Here is a 24,030-nt window from a genome sequence, read left to right as displayed (position 1 = left end):
GTGGTCTTTATTTCCCTCATTCCAAGTACTACAGAATGTGAATTCTAGCTTACGGCTTTGTGCACCAGAGGGCAGCATACACCATTGCAAAGATTAGTATTGTACAATATGGGATAAGCTAACCACAAAGAGGTATATATAGAGAGATAATTTTTTTTTTAAAGAGTTTAACAACTCATTTGGCATAATTGTGTACTTGAACAAACGTGCAATGTCCAAGTGATGGGGTTCAATATGAAAGTCCAAATGAAAACTTAATCTAGGTGACGTTGACAAATAGCTCATCTTGCAAAGTACTATCTAAAATAATAAATTAAGGAAACGCACATACCAGCTGAAGAAAACGTACCGAGAGAAACGTCGAATTAATTGCGTCGTTTTGACGCAGCATTGAATGTTTGGAGTAACTCTCTGGTGCTGACCAATAACGAATGACTTCAGACCAATAAGCGCCTTTGAATTAGTGTCATTTTTATGGCGCACTTTTGCTCCCCGTTTAGTTAAAAAATGTTTCTATTATTGTGTTATAATGTGAATTATTGAAGAATAAGTAGCGCAGATACCTTATGTTAATTATTGGTACCCAAGTCAAGTCCGCTAGCTCGTAACATTTCTAAAGCGCAGTCGTTGTTTTTCAGTTGTAAATCAAAACAATGACTTCGGCCTCTACTAAGGTAAAAAAAAACAAAAAAAAAAACATGTGCTTATAAATACAGGACACAATCATAAGTTAAATGTTTTGTCAGGATAGTATACATACATGCTAACTGTCTCTATTGGAGATGTTTGGCATTTTTGTTAATACAACTTTTGGCTATCATGCTAACTGTTTACCTCCCTAATAACAGTTTCAAAACATAAAATTGTTCGAAAACTGACCGTAAGCGTTTATTTCTTGCAAACTATGGCCTGGCTTTACGTATTTAGGTTGGCGAGATCTTTTCTGCAGCTGGAGCTGGTTTCACAAAATTAGGAGAGCTAACCATGCAGTTGCATCCTATGGCAGATGCAAGTCCAGCAGGGTAAGACACTCTATTGAGCATTATTTCCCTTAATATAAGCACTGCATCAGACTTCTGGAGTGCCGATGATCTGATACGTAGGGTACAACGGGGCTAAAGGCACACCTTAAGAAGAATGTGCTTTTTGTTCTGGTCACAAAGTGTAACAAGATTGAAAAAATACATTGTTTATTGAATATTGACGGACTCACATAATTAGTGTGAAAATAAAAAACGGAAAGTTGTTTTGATTAAAATTATTTTTCTTTTTTTTAAGGTGGCAAGGGAGCTCTTTACCCCACTTTTGGGGTAAAAAGGCCATCAGAGGGGTTATAAAGATTTTGTGTATGGGGCAATATTTGTCAACTTAAGCAAATACTTCTGAGACAGCAAGATGTTTTTTGAGTAACAAATTAAGAATGCTTACTCAAAATAATCCCTTCAGGAAAAGGGTTAGTCCTAACCATTTTCTGATAAATTCAATCTCATTTGGCATTTCATAACATCTCAAGTATTTACAAGTATTCCATAAACAAATGAATCTCCATTGTGATCGGATCAGTTTTCTATAATAAATCTATTTGCCCCATTTAAGAAAAAACTATGTTTTATGGGGGCCTTTAGCCCCAAATACAATCCTTTCACTTATTGGGCAGCTATTAAAAACTTTTGATTTAATCACCTTGCACAAAACAGCAAGGGAAAAAAAAAGTATTTTTTCTCAACATAAATGTGATAATTTCAGGGATCTGCAATATCTACATAGATGTGGAACATTTCAAAAATTATTAAATATTAGATCAAATGACCTCAAAGTCAAACTGTAGACATTACACGTGATAAACTCATGGATCAGGAATATTTTATAGTGTATAGTGACAAACAGGTGTTAAGGAATGTACTGTGTTGGTTTTGATGATGTTTTGTGTTTTGGGAGAAAATAAAATTCCCTGGGGGCAACTTTAGCCCCGTTGTACCCTACTGTTGTCATGTTATTGGGTTCATAGGGTATATATTTTATTAAGCCTTCCTCTTTACTTCCTTTGAAGTGTACATTTGTTTACTAATTTCAAAAACTGTTTAGGATCCCTCCAAGGTTACTAAAGCTCCTTGTCTGCTTGGCCTTTCTTTAAAAATAATTATTTTTTAACTATACGGGTGAAGCAAAAAATAAAATACAAAATATTGACAAACTTGTGCTATTGTTAAGTGATGTAAAATGTTTAATATTATTATTACAATGTAGTTTGGGACTTACTTCAAGGTAAATGGTCCAAGGTGCCACAGACAAGTAAAAGTATTATTGTAAATGACATTATGGGCTTTGTAGCTGTCATTGCTCTTTTCCTCCAGAGCTAGGTGAACAAAAGAGTTTGAGATGCTGCAGTCAGGTGGCCACTTTTGCACACTCAGCTCAGCCAACAAGAAGCAGACTGTGTAAGGACACCTATCTCACCGTTTTGGCTTTTGTCTTCTCCAAAGATGAATAAAGTTACTATGGGTTAGATTTTGGTAATGGTGCTTTCCACAAGAGCAGATAAAACTTGATTTAATCATTTATCCAGGGGGAATAACACTTTACATCTGGAAAGGACAACCTCTTGCCACTCTTTGGAAATTGAACAAAATCCAATATACTTTTTAATTTTATACTTCAGAAAACTTAAATACATTTGGTAGACTTACTGTATTTCATAGTCTTCAGTTGTTGTTTTTGTTTGCCAAAAAGGCTTTTTAGAAGTCCTGTTAATTGTGTGTAATTATGTGATTAATTCCCTACAACAAGGGTACAAATGAAAACAACAATCAAGAGGAAGCTTTATGAAGACAGTGGTGTGTTCCTTTATCCTCTGATTCTCCAAAGAAGAGTACTAAAAAGGTACCAGTTTCTATGGCTCACCCTTGCCCCATCTACAGTCATCGCCGTGCCAACATCTCAGGTTGTGGTGTCTGGGACATTACATGGTCCAACCACAGTTTCATCCAGCATTAAGTCATCTAAGACTGCAGGTGAGCATGGCCATGTATGGAAATTATAAGTGTTATTTTTAATGCCCTCGTCTCTGTTCATACATGCATTTTACACTTGACATGACCTATTACCACAATCTTCCACTTCAAATAATCATCGTTTTAAATCACCTTTGTAAAATATAACTCTCCTCAGATGTCACTCTCAGTGCACTGAATGACTCTGACGTAAACAGTGACCTGGTAGATATAGAGGGGCTAGGTAATAGTTCCACATCTAAAAAGCTCAATTTTGATCAAGGTAAGAGAAATCTCCTTAGTATTATATTTGTCCTCCACATTTTTAACTAAATGACTATCCTCAGATATGTAAATGTATATACTTAAATGTCTTTTTTTTTTTTTTTTAACCACATTATTTTTATCATTGTATATTATGCCATTTCATAAGGAAAAAAATTATTGTTTATTTTCTTCCTTGCAGATAGTCTGAATCTTGACTCTAACATGAATTCAAGTGACTTGCCTCTGTTATCCCATTGAAATCCTCCATCTCTTTTCCTGAAACATACCAGTTGGAAAGGGAACCAGTCAGGTCACTTGAGTGACGGTTAATCCAAACTCAAACTTAAGCTTTTCAACCTGGATAAAGATTTTTTTTTTTTGACAATAATGGAATATTTATTGTTGAATACAATAAAGTTTTGAAAAATACTTGCAAATACTGCTCATTGGTGGTGGTGCCTATTTTAAATTAAGTTACAGTAAAGGCATTATTGTACATATTTTTCAACCACTATCCACAAAGAACCTATGGCCAGTACTTTGGTTTGCGGCAAAAGTGTTGGGTGCCAAAGCTTTGTTTGATGAACTGTTGCATATTTTAAATGCCGATTTTGCCAGGTAAAATAATTTTTCCCTGGCTTTTTTTGTAATACCCAAGGTCCACTTCCTGTGTTTTATTAAATATATGATTTTTTGATTGTTTGTTTGCATTTTTCACCAAAAATTGTAGCTAAAAACCCCTTAGACAGGGTTTTACTCAAGATGATCCTCAGCCAGGTTTGTTAAATTGTTCCTGAAATTTTTTTTAGAGCTGTGTGGCAGTTGCAAATTTCACTACATAGGTGCAGCTTTAGCTAAATTTATCTTTTTAATTTTTTGCATTGCCTCACCATTCTCTGGTAGTGTGTAAAAGGAAGGTTTCTTCTGTTGACTTGATGGGTTTTCTGACATTGTAGGTTAGTGGGTTTATTAATCTAAACATCTGAAAGTGCAAAGTGCACAGTTTACTTGCCTATCGCTTTTGCAGTGTATGTATTTTTTTTGTGGGGGGGGGGGGGGGGGGGGTATTCACTATATAAATATCCATAAATGTTTAAATTAGACCTGTTCCTGAATGGCAGCTATAAGACAGCGCACTTTGATTTTTACAGACTCAAACAAAAACAAAAAACTGACATTGTTTATTGTAAATAAACTTAATTTCACTCAAGTATGGTTTTTATTGTTATTTTTAATGTTTTTCTCATCCCAAATGTTCTCATAAAGATGACTAAAAGAGAAGAAAAAAAAATACAACTGCCATCTACCTTGGTATGATACTGCGAAGGTGAATACATACAGAATCTCATTTCTGGACAGGTGGTTACCATATTTCTCCAAACACTGTAGAGATGTAGAGTGTGTCTGTCTGACAGGAGCAGCACAAACCCTACTGGCAACCCAGATAGAGGGCAACTGCCAATATTGATGTGCTGCTACTGTCAGGCACACTGAGGCATCATGTGGTCCAAGGGAGGAGAGAGTGAGAAAGGAACATACGAAATGTATATAGCTTGAAACAGATTTCATAAACAGCAGTTATAAATCTTAAAAGGTTACATTATTATGAAAAAACCTAAAATATAAAATCTCTTAAAATATAGACTACTAAATAAAGGATTTTAATTTCCAGCTGTCTTTGAATATCTCGCTGAATAGGCCAACTAAGCCAAATCTAGTGATTCAGCCATTAAGTATTTATTGTGTTATTCATTTGTGACAAAATTTGTACTGAGAAATAGCCCTCTGCTTTATCATTTTTTTAATGTAGAAATATGCAAGTTTTAAATTATAACCCAATTCTAAATACAAAATACTACAGACTTTTTACATTAAATGTTATGACAAAGCCTACATTTGATACATATATTAAATTGAACCATATGATAAAACCTGAAGACATGTCATGGTTGTTACCACACAAGTGCAGGTGAAGAACAAGCTGTTAAGTAAATGAAGAAAGTCCCAGGCTCCCAGTTACAGGACATCATGATTTGCCCTTAGAACTTACAAACCATGATGTGCTGCTACAAGGCATTCTGGGCTGAATAAAAATAATGCCAAAGGACTCCAGTGTTCCTTACTATAATACAATTGGGGACAAAATCAATTGTCAAACTGAATGTAATATAGAGACATATTTCCATATTTTGTGCAATTACTGGAAAACAAGTTATCAAATAAATGTCTCAGAGAACAAAATTTGATGAGACTGCACTCTTCATAGATGCGAGCACATTCATTCTTTCTATTACAAAAAAAATTAATAAAATGTGTTAGTGACAGCATTTCTTCAAGTTCTCTGGCATATACAATCATGAGGAAGCTCGTGGTCACCCATGTCTTTACATGCCAAGCTAATAATGCCCTTTGAGATTAAATAAGTGAGTTACTGTGTACACACTGTCCCAAAATGGATGTTGAGGATGAAGACAAAATGGAGGATAACAAAGGAGGAAGATGAGGAGAAATGTGTGACAGTCAAAGAGGGTTTATTACCTTGCGAATAATCTAGTGGGAGTAAAAAAAAGCAACTGTTGTTTTTTTTTTTGTAAAAACCAAAAACCTACATCTGTAATTTCCTATACTACTATGACTTTATATTGTCAAGCAAGTTTAATTATCACTAAAATAAATCATAGCTAAACTATCTAGTAGCATTATAATTCCAGTATTATAACACTATCATTTTAAATGATCCAACAATGGTAATTGTTGCCAAAAGAATTATTAAAAAATTCCAGAGATTAAGAGCAACATTTGTCCAAATGTAAAAACAAATAAGAGGACAGGGGGGAAATGAATGTGTTTATATTCCACAAAACCATTTACACTACTTAAATAAAGGACAAACATTTGGCATAGGGGGGCAAACATACATGAACAGGAAAATATAAATAAGGAAATATAAATTAATCCTGACCTGAATATATAATTTTTTGGTCTGCAATGTATTAAGCAACATAGTAGGTATTAGTTGTGAGTGGGGGGAGACATAAGGGGGGAACAAAAAAGTATGACATCAGATTTTAAAAAGTGTGACCTTGACTTTGCAAAATCAGGATTAATTTTAAGGTGTATTAATGTATTTTAAATATGTGAAAAGTGATGGTCTAACTGATGACTGGATATGACAACTAGGATGTAGTGTATATATGAATTAATTTATAAATGGTAGAATTTTTTGCTGGTTTCTATTTTGCTCATTTATTTATTATTTTTTTATTGAAAACGAAGTTTACACCCACAAAACTGCTACAACATATAAATGTGTCATTAATTACAGAGGAAAACCACAACAATATTCATTACTTACTGAAAAACACATTTATTTTTATTTTGCTCAAAACGGATGACTGAGAAAAGTTATTAAAAACTATTAGAAATTTATCATCACAACTGTGGTTGAGAAAAGGAAACACCCTGTCATTGTGAAGGGCAGCAATTTTTTTCTTTTAAGTACACCACTCCTGGTGTGGTGTAATCACGTTCTAATGTCAGCAAGAATGAAGGCTTACTTACAAAATAATTATGACTGTTGTTATGTTAACATAAGCATAATCTTTCATTTTTGCTTAAAGATATTCATGAAGTTGAAGTTCACAGTAACAAATATGAAGTTTATCTATAGCAAAATGCACACCAAGGTGAGACTAAATTTGTGTTATAAAACATCCAAGTGTTCTAAAGAATATATAAACCTTCGATCACTATTTAATGATTATATTCAAAATTCACCCCAACACAGTTACATCTCATGAAGTCAAATAATCACATCAGCACAGTTGCAGAAGGCATTTGCTTCTGTCTACTTCTGCCCGTCGTTCATGGAGAGAGGGAGAAAGGGGGGTAGGGGTGTTAGCAAAAGAGAGGGAGAGAAAAAGGATAGACAGCAAATGGGTGGGAGAGGGAGACCAAAAAGACAAGCTCACACAATTACATAGACACATACACACCCTGGCCTAACTTTGCTCACCTATTCAAACCAGGGCCATTTTGGTTAAGCTTTGAAACAGACAGAGGATAGATTTCACTTACCCTCGATCCCCGTTCTCCAGCATGTTAGGCAGCAGGGGAGAAGAAAAGGTGCCTGGTATTCCCAAAGTAACCTACCGAACACCCCTCTTCTAGTGTAGTCTGTCTCCTGCACCTGGGTAGGAAAAAAAATAGCAATTCCCCATCTTAATTCAATGAAGTTGAACTTGTTTTTGTATTCAAACAAGTTTTTAAAAATACTTTTTCAGTTTCTGAAAACTCTATTAAAGTCACCAAGTAGTTTACCCATTGCAAATATTTCAATATTTCACAAATCTACAGCTAATTCAACACCCATAACAATTTGGCTGCTTTAAAATAAATTGTAAAAAAAGAATTAAAAAGAAAAACAAACCCACACATTCACTTATCAATGGGATTCCCAAGTATTAATTTCAGGTAAAAAATACACCCATTCGTCTGAGCTTGGGGCTCCCATTCCAGATTGGGGGGTGGGGTTCCAAGAGTCAAATAAGTGCCTAAATCTTTTGTCCACCAGAACCTATTTTCAGCCCTTAAACCCCTTTCTCTCCCTATTCATCTCCAGACCAGCAGTCCAGTGCAGTGTGCAGCCTCTGCTTAGCTGTAGCTAGTGAGGCTGCCTGAGGAACTTGGTAGGCATAAAAAGCAGGGGTTGTAGCCTTTTTCCCGGGGCATCAGTTTCTACAATTAAAATGAACATTTTAGTGGGACAGGAAAAATCCAAAAAAAAATCAGGGCATTGCTCTAAGGTCCTCTTAGAAGAATGTAAAGTTTGAGGACCATTGGTGGTACAGTTTCAGAGGAAAAAATTAATTTGTAGGGCTTAGTGTCTGGGGCGCGCCAGTGCTAGCAGCTCTCGCTTGCTTGATTTCTTGTAGCCTTGCCAAAGCATTCACACAGCCAACGGGGGGGGGGGGGGGGGGGGGGGAACAAAAAAGGGAGAAGGCTTGCCTGCAAAGATGTACAGAAAGGGGGATATGAAACTAGGAAAACCGTTATGTGTTTGTGGTGTTTCATAAGATAGACCGCAGGCAAGATTTTTCAAACTCAAAAATCCAGTGTCCACACGTGTGTATTTCAAGTTCAAACATTGTTAAAAACAATAGAACAAACATGATTTTATATACTTGATGTTAGTACGTTATCCAATGGAGAAACAAAAAAAAAACAAAAAAACAACAAAGAGCAAAAACAAGATGTCAGAGTTTGGACTGGACAAAATAAGATAAAAAACAAAGCAAAGTTTTCGTACTTTGATAATTTTCATACCCTCAAAAGCACCAGGGTTTAGTGCAGGGTCTCTGTGGGTTTTCTGTGTGCTACAAGTCTTGGTACAAAGAGTGGAGAATATGTTGATCTGGTTCTACAGATAGTTTTACTGAGTAAGACAACCGTGGTCCAACAGTACACCCAAACCACACACACACACATACACAAAGCCAGACAGACAAAGGCCTATGTGATCATTTTAGTCAAAAAGAAGAATTAAAGAGAATCCAATGTCATTAAAACATTTTCAGATGAATACATTGTTAGGGAAAGTTAGATTAAAATTCTGACCTCATATTTCACAAGGTTGTTTACCAGGTTGAAAAAAAATAAAAAAAACAGCTTAATAATAAGTTCATAATACCACAGTCAAAGAATAACAACATGTTTCAGAAAAATCACTGTCATTATAAAAATCATCAGAGAGACAGAAACAACAAATTTGCACTCATGTGAAGGTACTTTTTGTACCAGCAGAGTCCCTCCCTTGTCTTTTGCCTTTTATTCTTACCAGTCGCATCTCGTACAACCCAAAACAAAAGCACTTCAAAAAACAAAAAGCTACAGGAAGCATAAAAACAGGAAGACTAAAAATACACCAACTAAAAGGTAAAGAAACTTAGCCTATTAAATGAAACAATGAGACCAAAAATCTTTGCAATCCACAACTATAACATTAAGATTAACTACTACAGACTGAAAACTAATATGAGGTTAATGAGCTATGACTGATTTGCAATAAAAATAAAATATATATTTTTTTTATTTCTACCAATTCCCGAATTCATGCCATGTCTAGGTGGTGTCTTATGAGATCAGTTTCAGAAGATGTGCTGCAAAGGATGGAATTTTGTAAAATATGTCATCCAGGAACAGGTGCACACTACTTTCAAAAACGTCTTTTACAAGAATCACTGGCCTTTTGCTACTACATTTCAAATGACCAAGTTATTCTTGAAGAAAACTTCATGAACAAAAAGACTGACATATGAAAAGGAAAAGACAAGGGAACCACAAGCATTGGCCTAATACATAAATAAGCTATAAAGCCAGAGCCATGCCAAAAGTGAGAAAAACCGTCGTTAACTTGTATCAAAAGGTTACTGGAAAGACCATTAATATTACTTTGGACAATAATGGTAACATCAGACTCTAAATCTATTTATAAAACAGCAAAACCTCACTAGACTCAAACACACATGATACTGTTCTTATATTTGGAAATGTATTTGTAGATGGACTGGACTGAAACTGACCGTGACTGAACTTTCAACACAAAGCCAATCCATAGACGCAAATAAATACGAAATCACGTAAATGAGTATTTACCAACAAAACAACAATCTGTCAACTGAAGAGAGAAAAGATGGATGCATGTTTGAAAACGGCTAATCAGTTAAGGAACCTTATCGAGGGACAACACATACTTACAATTCACATTGTGGGGTTAAGTAATAAACTGTTCCGAAAAATACAGCGAAGCTTTTTTTTTTTTTTTTTTAACCTTTGATTCATCGCCACATAATTATCTCACAGCTTTTAATAGGTTATACCAAATGAAATAGCCGTTTTCAAGTAGAATCGAGATAAGTTATGTAATATTTCCTGCCAAAAAGTTGCAATAAGGCGCAGTATGAGAATTCGCAGTTGACAACGTTGACTTCGTTGTCACAATGCAACACTCTTAATATGTCATTCTGAAAAAGCAACATTCTGATTTCTAGACGTCATAGATTGAACGACGTAAATAGTTACATTGAACCGTCAGTTTTAAGTTAAATCGCACATTTTCATTCCCGTCTAAAAAGTTTCAATAAACGAAATTGCTGTGAACAGATCTAAAGGCTAAATCCCATGTTAGATGGAGTAAATGAAAAGCTACAAGGAGGGAAATGTGGTGAATTGGTTTGGTTTAGGGTGAAGGGACAGCAACTGAGGGGAGTGGTTCAGAACATTAGAGGCACCCGAGAAATCATTGTCTTTAAAAGCTAACATATGACAAAGACTAGAAGAGTACTTTATTCGGTTTCCTTTATATTATACTGTCAATAGACAACGCATCATTTTAAGCTGTAATAAATTGTGAGGACGGTATCCCGCTATATTTTTAACCGATTTTGCAATTAGTCTATACTAAAGCAGTATGTTTGATTTGTTTGTTCGTTTTTTATTCACAATAAAAAGGGTGGGAAGTGCTTTTCGAGACCTCGCCAAACAGCTCAGCTAACCAACTAATATAAAGATAATAACGTCTTGAACTTCTAGAAAGCATATATAAATCTTGTAAAAGTATCATTAAGCTACTTTTTATTTGCAGTTAGCTACTTGCTAGCGTTTTTTTTTTCTCTCTCATTCTTACGATTGGTAACAAAAAATAAGAAAACTCTTAGTAGATAACTATGGTTAACGATGAGGAAAAGTTTGCAAAAATGTCTCGTTTACTAAAGGAGTTATCATACTTATACAAACAAAGGGAGAAACACAAAATTACTTACCTTTTGTGAATATGCTCCTCCAATTGCCAGTATTAGTAAAATGATAGTTAAAATAATAAAGAGTCCCGATGTAAGAATTTAAAAAAAAAAAAAAAGCATAATGATGAATAATGTAGCTCTTAGAAGAGTTCCAGTCACTGAGGCTCTGAAGTTTGAAAATGGCGCCAATGTTCCACTGCAGCAGCTCTACCACTGTGATGACACGGGGCAGATAAAAAAATAAATATAAATTTTCCTCAATGAAAAATATTTTTTTACACAAATGGATTTATTGCGTTTTGGTTAGCATTAGCTATTCGAGTTATTACTAATTCACTTATTTGTTTCATTAATTTATATTTATTTTCTGATAATTTTGAATAACCGTCGGATCATTCCTGCGCCGCGGTGCAGGTCGGGAATTGCCAATGCTCGTTTTGTTTTAAATTTCCAAACTACAAATCCTAAATTGTCAATATAGCGCCACCTGTCGTATCATATGTGTATTTTCCGAGCTTGCACATTGTTGCCTTATGAGTCGAACACAAATTTGAAAGTGGATTCAAGAGTTAATTGGTGAGGTTAAATATTTTTTATTAACTAAATACTCACGGAAAATGTATACGGATTCTGATATACTATAATATAATTCGAGAGTGAGCCTCCTTTCTGCATATATTATTGCATCCTAGCCAAAAACGCTTTTCCATATTAAAACATATTTATACTCAGCACATACCTATGTCTAACTCTGTTGCTCCTTAGATAACCTATAGGGGTGGGTCATACCTAGTTTGAACAATCATCAATAGTGAATTGTCAAAGAGTTAAGAAAACAGAATTGACTGTAAAAGCAAAGTGTAATTGTCAGAAGAACAGTTGAGTTACGACATTTATAGCTGCAGTGCTGACCAGGTATTTAACCACTACTGCCATATATACATGTTTACATTTGGCAGGCTTTCCTTTAGTACAGAAAATCTGTCTTGCAACATGACCGTGATCATTAACCAAAGTAATACCAAGCGGTAATAACAGTCTATGAGGCTGAGGTCTTTCGTGGGTCATCTGCTTCTCACTTATTTTAGTAAGACAGAAGTACATATTGAGTCATTTGATTTTCATTTAAGCATGTTCAGAAAATGTTTATTAGAACAGTTTAATAATTCACAGCTTAGATATATTAACTCATGACGGTGCTGAACGTAGTTCCTGCATAAAATGTGTCCTCTCTAATGTATGTCAACAACTGCAAAAATGAAAAACATGAGTTTGATATTCTACAGTATATGTAATTGTGCTATTAATATGCACTAAAATAAGCTAATCAGTCATTTTTAACCCTCTAAGCAATCACCCTGAGTAATTATAAAACATTCAATAACTGTAGGGGGTATTGAAAAGACAAAACAACTAAAAGATGATCCTACTTTTATGTTAAAACACAGAATTATACAAATATATTGGATATAACAAAATGTGGCATTAATTTCAAGTAAATAACACACTAAAGGCAGTTCAGTCAGGCTCACTCTTTCATGTTCTGTATGATCTCACAAGATGTTTTCCGTCCTTACATGGCATTCATTAAGGTAGACCTCTGTATGTATTGTTTTCAACTTTTGGCCCATTGACCTTGTGGTTCCCTGCATCCTCAGCTTCATTCTCCTCTTCCTCTCCTTTTCCCAGCATTCTCAGTGGCCATAGGAGGCCAGGCTGGGCATGCTCAGGTTTTTGACAGCAGGGCCCATTTTTCTCTTTCGTAAGGAAATAGAGCAGCGCATTTAGCCAGGCATTGAAGGAGGCCAGAGGCCGAGTAATTTTATAACAGATGGAGACCATGCGCATTGTATGGCATTGCACCTCACTTGTCACTTTCAGCAACAGGAAAATGGTGCGAGTGACATGGAAGGGGAAGAAGCAAAGGGCAAAGAGCAGAGTGATGGTGATTATGGTTTTGATGGACTTGCGACGCCTGTTCACGTAAGGTGAATGAGCCCCCAAGATGATAGACATGCCCTCTCCTGCTATACCTCCTACACTATCACGGCCTGTCCCACTTCTGACTCCTTGAGGATGGGGTTGAGAGTTCAGTGTCCGAAATATTGTTAACACTACACGTGAGTAGCACCAGGCAATGATGCTAAATGGCACAAAAAAACCCAAGAAATGAAGTGTGATCCCATAAGGAATGTAATCATGGAACTCCCTATCAATTGCATCGTCCCAGCAATTATTGAACACCTCTTCCCTTGGATTTGTGCCTTTAGCATCCACAACTGCCCCCAAAATCCCTTGGTGCCCTCCACGTGGAAGATACTGTGTCTGTGCAAAACGGAAAATTGGACATGTTAGTGCAAAAACAGCAATCCATACCAAAACACAAGTCCCCTTCACTGCTCGTTTTGTCTCCAAGGTAATGGTCTTCATTGGGTGACAGATGCCCAAGTAGCGATGCACTGAGATACAAGTGAGGAAGAAGATGCTGCAGTAGAGGTTGAAGTAGAACAAGAAGCGCACCAGGCGGCACATGAAGTCTCCAAACATCCAATCATCACGCATGACATAACTGGCCACCAGGAAGGGCAGGGATAAACCATACATGAAGTCTGTAGTGGCCAGATTCACCATGTAGATCAGGGATGCATTCCAACGTCTAGTGTCTCGAAAGGAACGGTATAGAACCACAGAATTAAGGGTGATGCTGAAGACAAAGGTAAAGGAGTAGCAAATGGGGAGGAAGATATACTTGTAGGACTCATCAATATTGCAGGTGCCAGTGATAGAAGAATTTTGTGAGGAAGAAAGCTGGGTGTCTGCCCCTTCTCCACTTTCAAACAAAACAGTTGGTACACTTGTCGTCATTGTTGGCTAGTTTTTAATCGGAGGTTTAGGGAGCATCCTGGTTTCATCCTCCCATTCTGTGCTTCTGAAACCACCTCTTCTCCAAACTCTGGTGAACAAATTCAGAATTTGCTCGAATTCCCCTTAATCTCCTCTTTGTCTTGTTTAGCACCTGTGAGAGACACAGGTATGTCAGGATATGTCAGGATATGCAAAACGTAACAAATTTTTAAAAACTTTTGTAGTTTTCAATCTAGTCTTCCTGTCATTTCTTACATATCCTGGTTCTCGACCTTTCTAGCTTTTTCCAACAGGAGCCTCTCACTTACACTCTTTCTACCCCTCCCTAATCCCCCTTTCTCTTTCACAACCCTTGGTACTATTTGTGCATAGGTATATATGCTGCTGATTCAGATCCTTTTCACTTCATTAACCCATCAAACAGTAACCACACATGTCCTATCTTCTATCTGCCCCACACCCAACCTGTCCCTCTCATCATGACTCTATACCCCATTCCTTTTTTTCTGCTGTCTCCAAACAAATATAAACTGATAAGAGTGTCAATTGCCAGCTTACAGTCTTTTGAGACTTTCAGCCTTTGTCAAACTACGCCTAGGCTCCTTCTGGTTCCATTTACACATTAAACATCCTTTGAGAACTTGTTCACAAGCTATATCATGGCTATCTCTACCTCCTAGTAAACTTAGCACACAGTTGACTGAGTGAATGGTGAATGACTTATTGCTCACCACTTGTGAGACATATAAGACACTATGTCAATAAATCAGTGAGTACCTGAAGGTCAATAAATGACATTAAAATAGTATGGCTTGACTTCATAAATCAAATGTCCTGGTTTGGGGAATAAGACAACAAAATAAAAATAACCCTTGTTAAAAGTTACATTACAAACATATTGCCTCTGCCCAGCATAACCGAAAAAGTTTGTTTAATGGTGGTTAATTAAGTAAAGAGACAAGACCAGTTTGTATTGTATATACATATAAATATATAGGTAACTTTACTTTGAAATTTAATGGTTATCTACAAAAAATCTGTCATACTTAGTACTGCAACACACCGATGACACGTAAAAACAGCTAAACACATCTGTGGCATCTGTTTATAAGCTGCTGAAAAAGGGATCAGTAAACTTACCTGTTTAATAGATGGCTGAATTATGAGAGATGAAGTCCTTTTTCAGACAAAGTCTCAGTATGAATAAAACCTGACACCTGAGAAACACCTCTGTTCCAACACTGAACAAAAATATCAAACAATTTGACTATCAAGGTAAATACAGATGAGCAGTTCAGCATAGCACATTTAGATGCATTGTTAGCTCCATCCACTCATTTACCCCTGAATCAAGTCTTTCCCTTTACTACAGCTGTTTCTCATACCTATTTTGACCATTCTCTCAATCCAACCCTCCTTGGTCATCTTCTGCTCCATGATCTGTCCCTCCCTTTTTCTTTTTTCCTATGTTAGTGCTGAGCTGGCCTTTTGACAAAACAAACTCTTGCTACACATAACACACATACACAGATACACACAACTGAGCAAATTCACCACAACAAAACAGTGCACACATTGAAATACATTTTATTCCACAAAATAACATTTCAGTATTTCACAAACAGAAACAATCAAGTCATGAGTTGCTTGGCTATGCATATACAGTCACACATACTTTGTATTTGTCCAAATAATATTTAATGATTTATGTAACATGTAAAGCTTTTCATACATGACTTTGCCACTCAAAATAATTAGAGTAATATTAAGTAAAGCAGCACGGCATGCAGTAAATTGTCCATTGTTACATATATTGCTTTATCTGCCATGCAGTTTAAGCACTACATGTGAACAACTGCTGTTCATTTAATCACAGCCGCAAGATGACCGATTATAATGTGATTATGAAGTGTCTGAGGTTGTAAAAAGGTTAACTGATTTTCATAATCAACTTGATTTTGGGATGAGGTTCCTCCTCAGCAGAAACAGCACCTCATCAGTGTCTTAAATTTATATATATATATATATATATATATATATATATATATAAACTGAAATAAAAAACCTTAATATACCGTAAATTGGCAAATACTAACAAGATATTTTGAAGTGGCAACGGAGTGCTTTTCACAGTCTGCAGGTCTTGTAAACAAATGTCCTGACATTTTTGTTCCTTAGAAGAAATATTTTGACCGTACATCAAAGTGATGTCATATCTTGTACCTCCAGTAGCAGCGCATCCTGCTCTGTCCTCAACTGGTCCCTTGTGAGAAGTCGACCCACCAGCTCTGAACTGAGGTCTGCGCATGCGCACACACACACACACACACACACACACACACATTTATTTATTTACAACTGATGTTTCTTTCTCAACTGCAACATTAAAGTTTATGTTTTGGCTGTGTTCTTACCATGAATGTCTTTGCTTAGTGAGGACCTCAATGCTTTCAACTCCTTCAAGCTCAAATTCCTCAAGTCACTTTGCTCGAAGTGCTTCCTTTCTCTGACAGCCTCACTGGGAGATACAGTCTGCGATAGAGTTCAGTGGTATACAGTTATGTCTTTTGCATATATACAGAGCATGATATATACATAACTAATACAGAATACAATTACAACATAATACATTACTACTTAAGGCTACACACCCTTAACCCTTGTGTTGTGTTCGTTGTGCTAACACCTTTTATGTTCCCGGTCAAAAATGACTAAGTTTGTTCATAAATCTCTCATAATGCATGTATTATCCCAAGATACTGCATTAGATCTTTTTGTCAACTTCTTTTTTAGTAATTATTTTTTTTTAACATATTTTAAAATATATATATATATATATATATATATATATATATATATATATATATATATATATATATATATTCATTGAACTGAGCTTAGTGGGGGACTAGTGGGCTATTGGGGGGCACTCTCTGCAGAATTTTATTTTAATAATAATTATGTAATAAATTAATAACCACTTACTTGATCTAAACAAAATAGGTGTCATTTTAAAGCTTAGAATCTGAACTTTACAATGCATACAGCTGATCCTACCAATTCTTAAATAATGCTTTTTAATTCGCTGACAAATTAGAACTGTTTTGTTCTCATAATTTGCTAATTTGTTATCACAATAATTATATTCAGAGCTGGTAAAAACATAAAAAAAAATGAGATAGCCATGTGTTATATGTCATTGGAAAGGTCGCAATTAGTAAAATGCAATGAGCAAATGTGTTTTACTCAGAGGCCAAACTGCAGCGAGTATTAGTGTATGAAATTCCCACTGACGCATAAATATAAGAAACACTTTTTGTCATGTTTTTCCATATACAGTACATAAACATAGAAAATGACATTTCATAACTAACAGCAGACTATCCAGATTCAAACAAGCCCAAACACAATATAATACGATAAGTAGATCTTGAAATATTCCTCAAAGAGTGTACATGGAAAGACGATGCACAAAAGGGTGTGTATGTGTGTGCGCATATGTCCGAGGACTTTGTGTGTGCAAACAGACATCCACATATGTGCTCATCTAAAGGATTGGGATACTCCTGAACACTTAATATTTCTGTATTTTGTAGTCTAATCCATTCATTTCCCATGTCCAGTCACTTTAGACTGGGAACACCACAGGTGTAAAAAAGTGAAATAAAACCAATACAATTTTATGTAAATTATCTTTAAAAAAAAAATGTGTGTGTTCAGATGTGTTAACAAAGTCATGGACTTTTATTCCAACTAGATTAAATAAACTAGTTTTCAGAAAAAAAAAAAAAAGTTAATCGGTCAGTATTGACTGTAACACAATATAAGGGTTAAGCGAAGGTGCTGCAAGCTGGTGTGTGTATGTGTTTGGCTCTAACCTGTTTTTGCTCCAGTCTCAACTTGTGTCTGAGTACACTGAGTGCAGCTCTGACGTCATTCTTGAACCCTCCTGATTTGTCTTTCTTAGTTGATGAACAGCTTGAAACTTGCTGCTTCTCTGTCCTCTGCCTGCTACCATTCTTACTGGACTGCTTTGCCACCTGAAAAGGTTGTGTACATATAGTACATATAATAGCAGAAAATCTCAAAATAATAATAATAATAATAATAATAATCTGACAGAGTACACTTCACTGTCATTACACAGGCACAAACAAAACTGCAGTTGTTTACACTGTATGTTGCCTCCCACCCCCACTAACAGTGAAAAGAAATTGCAATATGACAGTATATTAAACCTCTTTCTTTGCCTCCATTTCCTCCTCTTCCTCCTCACTTTCACTGTTGTTGATGAAACAGAGCTGTAGATTCGTTTGGCTCTGGAGCCTACAATAAAAAATCATAATGGCTATAGCTATTATTTACATTCTAAACAGGTGCACAGAAAATAATATATTTAAATCTGAATCACCTTGATGTTAGAGCAGTCAGACGACTGTTGCAATCATCCTCTGTGTCTTCATACGTTTCTCTGTGACTCCTCAGCCCTCTGATTTCCGGCCAATCTAACGTCAGCCTGTCCAAGTCCTGCAAAACCACATTTTAGTATAAACTGTTACCATTTTCTAAAGAAAATGTAATGTGCTTGTGTGTGCAAAAGCTCGCCATCTACAATGCTAAGGTGTTCTGAGTGGATTATATTGTGTTGCTATGCAGTTTCTAGGGTGCTCTGAGTAGTTGCTAGGGCACTGCTATGTGGTTGCTGGGGTGCGTTAGGTGAAGTGCCCCAAGTCCCTTTAAAGTCCCTGTGAAGTGACGAGCGTGGTTTTCGTTGGTTTGTTGATGTATTTCCTACTGAAACATAAAGTTGGGGGTGGGAGATGTCAAACGGCCCATGTCTTTAAAAAAAATAGCCAATAGGCTTTAGTTTACATCGCAACCCCCAGCAAAGCCACACACACATAGGCTTGCTGCTTCTCATGCCAGAGCCAGGGAAACTACGAACTGATCTTAATACCAAGTCCAATCACTTTTTCACTGACTTGAGAACCAAACGATGAACTAACTGACCATGTTACTACATAACCAGCCGACAAACAAACACAGCGCATGGCAGTCTTTGCTTACAACAAGGCTAGAGCCATTGTGCAAGTCATTGCAATTGAATGAGAAAAAAGCGAGTAAAAGATCACAATATATCAATGTTTTGAATCACAGTACACTTAAAAATAAAGAATAAAGAACACTTACTCATGCTGTACATTAGGGATGGGCATTCATCAATAATTTGGTATTCGAATATTTAAACTCATAAAAAACGAATACTCGAATATTCTATAATTTAAATGATGGTAATTAATGAGAAAGAGAAGTTGTCAGATTATTTTTTTTGTCATAAAGGTTGCGTCACCATTTTAAAAAAAACAAGCTTCTAATTATATCCAAAACAAGCTTATATTATGTCTTGTGTTTTTTTGTTGAAAACATTTAAACAAGCAAAACGTGAAAACAAAAAGTATAGAATGAAAGCATTTAAGCTCACGCAAAGCGAAGAAAAAGAAACCGCTAATAAAGTAGACTGACGCAATTAACGTACAGGACGAATATAAACACTCGACAAAAAATAGTTATGTTTATATTTTATCTCATGTCATGTTTTTGTTGAGAAAAACAAGCAAATCCACATGCTCAGAAAACTATACTCATTTGTAAACACCAGTTATATGATGGAATGTCCCTTAACTCAGCTAGCGAAGTCTTTCTCGGATGCCATGTTTGTTGTTTACAGAAGCATCGCAGGGATTAGGTTGTTATGGGGATGCTGCTTTCTGTCGAGCTGCACATTTATGGGAGTAAAGAGTACACCGCTTATACAGTACATTTAAACAGGAACCCAGCTTTCTCACAGTAAGCCACATCGCAATAACCCGCTTTTTGGTGTCCGTCTAAACATACTGACAGAACGGTTTGCTCATCAAATGTGATCAACTTGTGTCCACACTCAACAGCGCCACCCAGTGCATTCTGTTATAACTGCCAGTTTTAGTTTGTGTGTTCAGGATTTAACATGCATCTCACTGTATATATGGCCGGCAAAGCAAAACTTTGCGAAATTCTAATAGTATTTTTACTTTTCGAATAATTATTGCAGAACGAATACTCGAGTATTCGACTATTCGTGCACATCCCTACTGTACATCCCAAGAAACCTCAGAAAAAAACGACTACATTAAACATACCAATGCACTTCTGGCAATGTCCTCGCATCCAGCGTTTGCGCGTTCTATTCAGAAGTGATCATCCCTATTCCCTGTTCCATTCGAAGACAATTACCCTCCACCAGTACCACCACTCCCTATATGCATATTATGCAGTCTTTTTAAGCGATTCTTATTGTTTGGAAATTATGTTTGGAACGACCCTACAGCATGGATTGTGCTCCCTTCGAAGTGCCTTGCTTAGGCATCATCAGTGCAGGTGAGTACATGTGCACTGATGGGGACGCTGCAGTTTCATTCTAGAAAGTATTTAATTGGACAAATTTTCTCGGGCTCTATGTAACATCATGATTTTGCCTGGGTGTTTATATCCGGAAGAGAGAGACTGTAGATTTTAAATGCTTATATCTTCTGATAACGAAATTTCAACATAAAGAAGTAAACAAGTATATAGATGACCTCAAAGCTGGTAGATATGGATTAAAACCAGCAAAACTTTAATTTTGATTTCATGGGGTCTTTAAAGCCAAGTCTACTTGAATGAGAAAAGACTGAAATCTCCAAATCTTGTCAAGATTATGTTTAAAATATATTCAGCAATAAAATCTGACAACAACTGTATCATAAATGTAAGTTTTTTAGTTCAAATCACACACACACAAAATATTTTTCAGGCAGGTCGAGCTAATGTGCATGCACCTAGAGAAACAGTTCATAGTGGCAATGTCCTGTCAATGCTCTCAAGTAGTCAAAGCAAATCAGTGACTTGAAGTTCTGGCCAGTCCAAAAGCATTTTCTTTTCTTTTTTTTCAATTATTCATAACTTGAAGCATATGACCATCTTTATTTTCATTCAGACCTTTTCCCTCTGTCTTCGTTCCTCTTGTTGCTTCTCAAGTTCAGCAATACGAAGGCTCAAATCCTCCCAGTGCATGATTGGTAAGCCCAAGTCATCTTCTGGGTATCCCTCATGCCAAATCAAGGCTGCCCCTTCTGAATCTTCCTCGGTTTCATCACTCTCTTTCTCATCTCCTCTCTCCTGCTCTATTCCCTTCTCTCCATCCATTCTTAAGGCCCCTCAGAGAAAAAGAATCCAGAGGGGCACAGCGAGGCCTCTGAAAATCAAGAAGAAAATATTTCAAGTAAAGAATGTTACGAGAATGTTATTATATATCGCCACATGTTCATGGTGGTACTGAAGCCTCTCTTATGTACTGTAGGAACAACTGGCATCATCAGGCCATGATGGGCTCACCCAAACGATTGTTCCCTCAACATCTGGACATTATTTACCTGACACAGTATATGCAGGAAAGACTGAATAATTTTGAAGAAACAAATCCAACACATTGTCTCTTTGTGACGTAACAACGATGTAACAACTTTCACAACACCATGGAGCAAGCTACTGTAGGATATTACCTTAAAAAAAATACTCCGAAGAATACTTGTTAATTTGCAAATTCTCTATGAATTTAGGCTCAAATAATCAATAAGAATAATAAATAAATAAAAACATATGTCTTAGCAATTTAGCCTGTAGTTAGCAAGTTTGGCCACGTATTACACTGACACAATGCTTCTAAAAGCTCTTGTATTGCTTAATTTATTTCCTTGGATTAATTGTTACCTGTATCTTTTTAAGATGTAAGTTCTGTCCTTGAGCTGTCAACCAAGCACAAAATCACACGTTCACATGGTTTTCTTGGAGTTTCAAACTTCTTTCTTGCCGTGGTATCCCGTTAACGCGCCCTCTTCGTATTTTCCTTTTCACTCTTTTCATCACACGGTTTCTTTCTCCTTTCCCCGCTCAAACGTCTGCTACACGCTCTTTAGAGAGTTATATCATGTAGAGCTGACAGTTTTTCCTGATTCTACCGAGCCAACATTTTGTCCCATAAAGTTCCTCAATACAGACTGCGAAAACTAAAGGAATTTGGCGACGTTTTGTTATGGGAAGAGAACATGAAGGGTGGAGAAAAGAGTCATACAAGTAACCACTTTAGGTGTCCAGTTTCAATCACTTGTAATCATTACGAATATCTAGTCAAAAAATAAAATAAGATACAAATCTTACCATTTTCCACTAGACGGCAGTCCATGGCTTCCAATGAAAATGGGCACCCAAAATGTTTGTTTTTCCTGTCTTATTTTCCTTAGACACTAGGAACAATCTATCCATTTGGTTTTAAGATTTAAATGCTAGCAAGACTACACATGCTTAACTTATGAGAAAGCTCAAATTAAAAAATCTCTGTTAGAATTGTTTTACTGAACATTTTGTTAAAGTCTGGCAGCAAAATCTAATTTAGTCAAGGGTACGTTACATTCCCTCGTCTGTATATAACAGATTGTATTTGTATACGTATATTTTTGTGTCTTATGGTGTATTTTTATATAAACCTTATATTCTATTCCCTTATTTTTATTCTTTTTTTTAATTATTATTATTATTTCTGTCTACACTGGAAGCTTCTGTCACTAAGTTAAATTCCTTGTATGTGTAGCAAAGTTGGCAATAAAGCTTATTCTGATTCTGGTCAACTTTAAATGCTCAGAGAAATCCATGGTGGGTGGAGTTTTGTTTTAAGTATTTACTTTATCTAATAAAGATATTATGGCTGGGTTGAATGTGGGTTGTTGTGTACATTCGGCGTTACTTTGGAACGTGAGAACGGGAATGTTAGCTCATTTAAAAGTTTGTTTCAAACTGTTTATGACGTTGCACTCTGAAGTCAGTCTACTTCCGCTTCCTCTAAAGTCAGCTGATTTGATCGGGTGACTGTTGGCATTTTGCTTAGACCTGAAAAACTCCAACTTAACTTCTAAAAGTTCTAGATGTCATCAGACGTCTCAAAGTAAAAGAAACTGGAAAGTATCTATTAGAAAAATGGCTTCTTTGCTTTTTTGCGGTCCTAAACTGGCAGCATGTGGACTGGTCTTGAGCATTTGGGGTGTCATTATGCTGGTAAGACAAGTTTTCTACCATTAATCAAATACATTTGTTCAACGTAAGCATGTATAAAGGTGTTTGGTCTGTTGTAAGACCATTAAACCTGAAATCCATAAGTGCATTCTATTTTAAGGGCTTAAGAACAATCAAAAAACAACTTGGACATGGCAATTATTTTCACCTTGATCAAGCTTTTCTGTTTTCTGCTTTTCTCATAGGCAATGCTGGGGATTTTCTTCACCACACATTCAGCTGTGCTAATAGAGGATGTGCCTTTTACAGAGGAAGACATGCACAACCCGTGAGTTTCTTTTGCCATGTACTCATTTAGTCACTCTGGAAAATGACTTGTCTGTCTAGCTTAACTAATGTCACATGTATTCACAATACTCGATGACAGCAGCTATTACTGTTTTTTGTTTTTTCCTCACAAGGCCACTCTATTTCCTCAGTATGTTAAAATTTATGTAAAGCAATTTTAGTGCAAACAGCATACAAACACCAGTGAGAAAACAGATTCTGCAAGTTATACCATTTAAGAGAAGTACTGCAAATATATTCACTCAAAATGTTTTTTAACAATTTCACCTTAATCAAAACAACTTTCTCCTCTCAAATTTCAGGGAGACAGCACTTCAGGACATTTATAAACTGTACAACCAAGTTGGATACAATTGCTTCATTGCGGCAGCAATCTATGTGTTTATAGGATTCTTGTCATTTTGTCAAGTTCGCCTGAACAAACGCAAGGAATACCTGGTGCATTAACGCTGCCTAGTGATTGGAGTTTAAACCTTCTTCTAACTTCCTTTGCGGTGTTTGTACAAAATTGATGTGTTATACTGCAATTACGGTGTGTAGATATTTAAGATGGAATAAGATTGCTTTATTTCATTGTGCCTTTCTATTGAAGCCTTTCACAAAATACAATGTGTGCTGTGAGATTGACCTTTATGATTACCCTGTACCTCAATAATATGCCTTTGTTTTGTGCTTTT

At 36.1% G+C, this 24,030-nt stretch overlaps 2 protein-coding genes, 1 long non-coding RNA gene and 1 pseudogene across 6 annotated transcripts; 2 read left to right on the top strand and 2 right to left on the bottom strand.

Annotated features, from left to right (window-relative positions):
• Positions 1 to 436: 436 nt before the first annotated feature.
• LOC127413727 (chromatin complexes subunit BAP18-like) lies at positions 437 to 4,301 on the top strand (annotated as a pseudogene).
• Positions 4,302 to 6,413: 2,112 nt separating this feature from the next.
• On the bottom strand, positions 6,414 to 11,270 carry LOC127413736 (uncharacterized). The gene is made up of 3 exons (XR_007892696.1): positions 11,078 to 11,270; positions 7,335 to 7,446; positions 6,414 to 7,110 (listed from the first exon to the last, which is right to left on the bottom strand). It is a non-coding gene; the product is annotated as an uncharacterized LOC127413736 (long non-coding RNA).
• Positions 11,271 to 12,196: 926 nt separating this feature from the next.
• LOC127413660 (P2Y purinoceptor 3-like) lies at positions 12,197 to 22,660 on the bottom strand. Of its 4 annotated transcripts, none has more exons than XM_051650981.1 (10): positions 22,157 to 22,660; positions 20,939 to 21,194; positions 18,333 to 18,448; positions 18,160 to 18,247; positions 17,800 to 17,961; positions 16,336 to 16,453; positions 16,145 to 16,221; positions 15,307 to 15,428; positions 15,062 to 15,162; positions 14,035 to 14,072 (listed from the first exon to the last, which is right to left on the bottom strand). In XM_051650981.1, the coding sequence occupies exons 2-8, from the start codon at positions 21,143 to 21,145 to the stop codon at positions 15,324 to 15,326; spliced, it is 873 nt and encodes a 290-aa protein (XP_051506941.1). In that variant the 5' UTR covers positions 21,146 to 21,194; positions 22,157 to 22,660; the 3' UTR covers positions 14,035 to 14,072; positions 15,062 to 15,162; positions 15,307 to 15,323. The 4 variants fall into 4 exon arrangements, with proteins under 4 accessions (XP_051506923.1, XP_051506949.1, XP_051506941.1 ...); XM_051650971.1 differs by lacking the exon at positions 22,157 to 22,660 and adding an exon at positions 21,710 to 22,122 and having other exon boundaries at positions 14,037 to 14,072; XM_051650989.1 differs by lacking the exons at positions 15,307 to 15,428; positions 22,157 to 22,660 and adding an exon at positions 21,710 to 22,121 and having other exon boundaries at positions 13,927 to 14,072.
• A 170-nt stretch (positions 22,661 to 22,830) lies between these two features.
• On the top strand, positions 22,831 to 23,959 carry LOC127413731 (ribonuclease kappa-A-like). The gene is made up of 3 exons (XM_051651117.1): positions 22,831 to 23,047; positions 23,251 to 23,333; positions 23,656 to 23,959. The coding sequence occupies exons 1-3, from the start codon at positions 22,970 to 22,972 to the stop codon at positions 23,798 to 23,800; spliced, it is 306 nt and encodes a 101-aa protein (XP_051507077.1). The 5' UTR covers positions 22,831 to 22,969; the 3' UTR covers positions 23,801 to 23,959.
• The last annotated feature ends 71 nt before the right edge of the window (positions 23,960 to 24,030 follow it).

This window comes from Myxocyprinus asiaticus, chromosome 2 (genome assembly GCF_019703515.2).
Source record: "Myxocyprinus asiaticus isolate MX2 ecotype Aquarium Trade chromosome 2, UBuf_Myxa_2, whole genome shotgun sequence".
Taxonomy (NCBI): domain Eukaryota; kingdom Metazoa; phylum Chordata; class Actinopteri; order Cypriniformes; family Catostomidae; genus Myxocyprinus; species Myxocyprinus asiaticus.
The sequence above is the reverse complement of the archived record's forward strand: the minus strand, read 5'-3'. Positions and strand labels throughout refer to the sequence as shown.